Source organism: Lactuca sativa, chromosome 4 (genome assembly GCF_002870075.4).
Source record: "Lactuca sativa cultivar Salinas chromosome 4, Lsat_Salinas_v11, whole genome shotgun sequence".
NCBI classification, from domain to species: domain Eukaryota; kingdom Viridiplantae; phylum Streptophyta; class Magnoliopsida; order Asterales; family Asteraceae; genus Lactuca; species Lactuca sativa.
Window position 1 is genome coordinate 343,214,530 of NC_056626.2, and position 4,590 is coordinate 343,219,119.

The window sequence follows — 4,590 nt, forward strand, 5'->3', positions numbered from 1 at the left end:
CGACGCTCATTGCGCGTCGTAAAAGGCTCAGACGACGCGCAAATGCGTGTCAAGGAAGGCCCTGTCATAAAGAGAGACGACACGCTTTTGCACGTCGTCTATAGACGACGCGCTTTTACACGTCGTCTATAGACGACGCGCATTTACGACGCTCATTTACGACGCTCATTTACGACGCTCATTTACGACGCGCGTTTACGACACGCAATGCGTATCAAGGAAGGCCCTGTCATAAAGGAAGATGACACGCATTCGCATGTTGTAACCTTACGACGCGCGTGTTAATGACACACATTGCGTATCAAGAAAGCCCCTGTAAAGAAAGGCCATGTCATAAATGAAGATGACACATATTTTTGCGTATCGTAAATTTAAATGTTAAAAAAAAATAAATTTATATATTTATTAGTTTTTAAATTAAATTTGCATTTAATTTCTCATAATAGAAATAAAATACCATATACAAAAAATACAATCCATTGCATAATATAAAATAAAATTTCATACTCAAAAAATAAAATAAATTACACAAATTGTAATGTCATACAAAGAATCATTCAAATGTTAAACAAAAATAAAACATTGCTAAATACTCAGTTGATGCAAGTGCAACACTCTTACAAGTCACTATCGAGATACAATGCAAAATGATTTCCCCCACCAAGCGCTAAATACTCAGTTGAACAAAGAGTAAAATACCGATTCACCCCTAATAAATGCACAATTAACATAATAAATCCCAAATAAATATTAAAATTATAAAAGATTTTTTTATATATTATCAAGAAAATGCAGTACCTGTGGGGCGATATATAACAGGACGCCCTGGTGTATTTGTAAACACAAATGTATCATTCGATCCCTGTATAGTATTTACTCATCATAGTGAAAAAGGGTAGAAAAGTCTTTTGTCAACATATAGAGAAACGAACTTAATTAAACAATTACAAACCTGGTATCTTTTCTTTGTTGATGGTTTCAAAGGTGCCTCAACTAAACCACCAAACACTGCACCTTTACGATCTCCAACAACCTGAAAATGTTTAATCAAGTTTCAGTTAAAGGGTAAAGTTGACATTTTGCATAGTTACTGAAGACAAGACATTACCAGTAGACTTAACCCAGGGCAAAGATTGCTTCTTCTATATAAGGTTGAAAGAGATATGCCATGCCTCCATGTACTAACATATAAAAAAGATAATGATATATCAAGATTCAAGAATAATGTGAAACTGAAAATATGATGAAGATGAAATTTTACCTGTATAGTAAGACCCATTTCTTTCCTTGACTGAGAACAAGGAGTGCAACATAAAGATCAGAACGTGTATTTTCTGTCATAAGTTGTGAAGGTTCTGACATTTTTGGAAGTTTATCAGAAGGAAAATCTGAGAACAAGAGCCTCAACAAGTGCTCCAGTTCCACCAACAGGGTATTCTAAACTACAACCTGGTTTACACCATTCTGCAAACATATAAATCTGCAAAACCCAAAACCAAAACCAAAACCAACAGAACCTTGAAAACCAAAACCCAAAACCAAACAAACACCATATTAGACACAATATTTAAATCAAAAATAAAAATGTAACGAACAGAACCTTGAAAATCATAAAACAAAACTTAAAATTTACATGAATTAACCTTCCTATATAAGTGCTCCAACCTTGTGTGGGCCCAATTCCTTGAGAATAAGGAAGAAAAATTTGTAAATAAGTTAGAAATAAATAAATTTTTGGAATTGGAAATTAAATTGTTTGGATAATATCATGAAAATAAATGAAGGATTTCATAAACCAACCTGTTCTCTTGCCAAATTTACCCATCCACCATAAACATAACCAAGGGAAATTCCTGTAGGTATGCACATGTCAAATATTCCCAACCAAGTTGTTCTCTATAAGAAGAAAAAAAGATAAATATGTTATATTTATATAGGGGTATTATCGTCATATGTAGAAATATTGGGTGATTTGTAGAAAAAGATGGAACCTGAGATAATTTCTTGAAAGATTCATTCATTTATCTCCTTCGATAACTCTATGTATGTCTTGAAACAATGGAATGAAATCAAATGTTTCTGAGTGAGTCGGATTAAAATTTTAAAGATTATTAAACATAACCAGTTGCTAGGAATAACCAACCAGCAGAAGAATTTAAAATAGACAAATAATAAGCAAGAGGACTTTAATTAAATAAAGTACATTATTACCAGCTAGCAATTTTGCTTTCACAAACTGCAAAAAGAAAAAAAAAACTTAAATTTATAGCTCTTGAAATTACTATAATAAACTAATTTATGATTTGTTATTACTTGGCGGAATAGCACCCATGCATAACCGGTGTGGTGAATAGTCTCTGTTATTCCCAAGATACGCCACGTTGACTTTAGAAGTTCAAGTATTTTTTCCACTTCCTGCATACATTCATAAAATATAGCTGTTTGTTATGCATCATCATCATATATGCTACTTCCATTTCTTTCTTAAGGCTTGTTAAAGCTACGCAATAATGTTGCCACTTCTTGCATTTAACTCCACTAGTAAATACAACATTAGAAGTTTAATGTTAATCATGCTACCATGGTTTGTAAGGGTACAGGTGGAGGGAGGGAATTTAATCAATTTATAACAAAATCATGCTTAACATTGGATATAAAATTTACATACCTCAGTTAGTTTCCCCTCATCTAGAACATCAAAAATGCTGGAAAGAAGTTTCTCATATAATCTGACATTCAAATGATACCCATCTGCCCAATGACATACTTCACCAGTTAAATCACCACGAGCTGGCCTCTCTGCAAGTGCAATGGCAATCTCCCTCAAAGATCTCAAACATTCTATGCGTTGAAGTTCACCCACAGAAGGTGCAAATGACTGAAATAAGACAAATTTAAAAAATGATAAAGTAAGAGCAATAGAGCATAGCATATGTAAAAACTAAAAAGATCTCATTTTAACCTCAGATTCTTCAATTCTTGCCAATAGAATCCTCATTTCACTTGCTTTGCGACCAGATTCTCCAAATCCCACAACTGGGTGATTCACAAGTCCTTCCTCCAACATATTCAACTGAACTAACACAACATTGGATCAAACATCTTACATCAATATTAGTTAAAGTTGGAAATTTACTTACACATGCCCATGAATAATATGATAAGGCTACGAAACAAAACGGAGAGAGAAGGTACCCCGAAGCTCCTACAGCAGCCAGAAGGATTTCATAGGCAGATTCACGAAGATCGTCATCAGTTATACCTGAAGAAATGACCAAACACATAACTTAACACACCAATTTCAGAAGATGATACAATATTTTCATAAAACTTTCCATCATTTGTTTTTACCTGTTGCAAATGAAGGCAAACCCACAACAAGATCAGCAGTATCATTCATTGTTATCCTTGAATACCTGCGACTATTCAGTTCCTCCAACTTCCTTACAAGTACCTAATCGTTTTTTGGACTCAGTACACCACTAACTTTGTTTTTATGTGTACTCTAATTGAATTCAAAAAACCAATTAGGGACTAAATGAGTCAAAAAGTGAAAGTTTGTTGCTGAACTGATACCTTTGTTTCAGATTGGAAGTCATTCCGGGTCTCTTGAATTACTTCTGATCGCTTTGAAATAGGATCATCTAAGATTTAATAAATAAAGTTCATGTGAATGAGATAAACTAAAACTTTATGGATTATGGATAATTTGAAAATATGAAAAGTAAATAAATAATAAATATTAAATACCTTCAGGAACTAACCACCATAGATCACCAAATGTGAGTTTTCCATCAAAGCCACCAAATAAGAGATAACGTGGGCCAATACATGTCATGGAGTGGTAAGCACGCGCAGCAGGAGCTTCAGTATTAGCTGCAAGGCGTTTCCACTACACAGACACTAATAATAAAACACAATAACACAACACACAATAAAAAAATATAACAAAAGAACATAAAATATTTTTTTTAAATCTTATGTGAAAATGACTGACACTGACTCACCCCTGTCTAAAACAACACAATCATTGTAGTAAACATCATAGCGACTCAACCAACCACCGGTTCCATGGCCTCCAAACATGAGAAGCTGAAAAAGATATAATTTTTTTAAATAATAATAATAATAATGTTAATAAAAGTTGAAATTTGAAGAAAAGGAGACTAACATAGTGGCCTCCAGAGGTGACAGTATGCCCGCATCGGGCAGCTGGAGCTTGCCCGGGCAACTTTAACTGTGTCCATCCAGGCGCTTCGTTATCTTCCTTACACAAACAATTCAAACAGATACTTCGTTAGTATTAAGACAATATAGTTTTACGGGAAGTAAGGGTAAAATGGTCATTTAGTCACGTTCAGAAGGTTTATTCGGTCTATAAAAGTAACAGACTTTATGTATATAACATTTTATCTAGACATCATTACCCATACCTTCTTCAATGAGACCCTTTAAAGCCCATAAATCACCCATGATTGGTCCTCCACCTCCTGCCAAAAGATCAATAGAATGATTAGAATCATTATTAAATAATTAAATATTATGAAAAAGAATAGAAAAAAAACAGGCATTGAATTTGAGGTCAGCTCT

The 4,590-nt window shown here is 33.8% G+C and overlaps 2 protein-coding genes and 1 long non-coding RNA gene across 4 annotated transcripts; all 3 read right to left on the minus strand.

The window, feature by feature from the left end:
- Positions 1–598: 598 nt before the first annotated feature.
- LOC128133937 (uncharacterized) lies at positions 599–1,448 on the minus strand. Of its 2 annotated transcripts, none has more exons than XM_052771444.1 (5): positions 1,262–1,448; positions 1,109–1,181; positions 953–1,033; positions 799–862; positions 599–709 (listed from the first exon to the last, which is right to left on the minus strand). In XM_052771444.1, the coding sequence occupies exons 1-5, from the start codon at positions 1,360–1,362 to the stop codon at positions 618–620; spliced, it is 411 nt and encodes a 136-aa protein (XP_052627404.1). In that variant the 5' UTR covers positions 1,363–1,448; the 3' UTR covers positions 599–617. The 2 variants fall into 2 exon arrangements, with proteins under 2 accessions (XP_052627404.1, XP_052627405.1); XM_052771445.1 differs by having other exon boundaries at positions 622–709; positions 799–825.
- A 1,051-nt stretch (positions 1,449–2,499) lies between these two features.
- LOC111876550 (protein unc-13 homolog) lies at positions 2,500–3,188 on the minus strand. Its single transcript, XM_052771446.1, has 2 exons — positions 2,963–3,188; positions 2,500–2,878 (listed from the first exon to the last, which is right to left on the minus strand). The coding sequence occupies exons 1-2, from the start codon at positions 3,065–3,067 to the stop codon at positions 2,642–2,644; spliced, it is 342 nt and encodes a 113-aa protein (XP_052627406.1). The 5' UTR covers positions 3,068–3,188; the 3' UTR covers positions 2,500–2,641.
- Positions 3,189–3,575: 387 nt separating this feature from the next.
- On the minus strand, positions 3,576–3,937 carry LOC128133938 (uncharacterized). Its single transcript, XR_008232257.1, has 2 exons — positions 3,751–3,937; positions 3,576–3,644 (listed from the first exon to the last, which is right to left on the minus strand). It is a non-coding gene; the product is annotated as an uncharacterized LOC128133938 (long non-coding RNA).
- Positions 3,938–4,590: the final 653 nt, after the last annotated feature.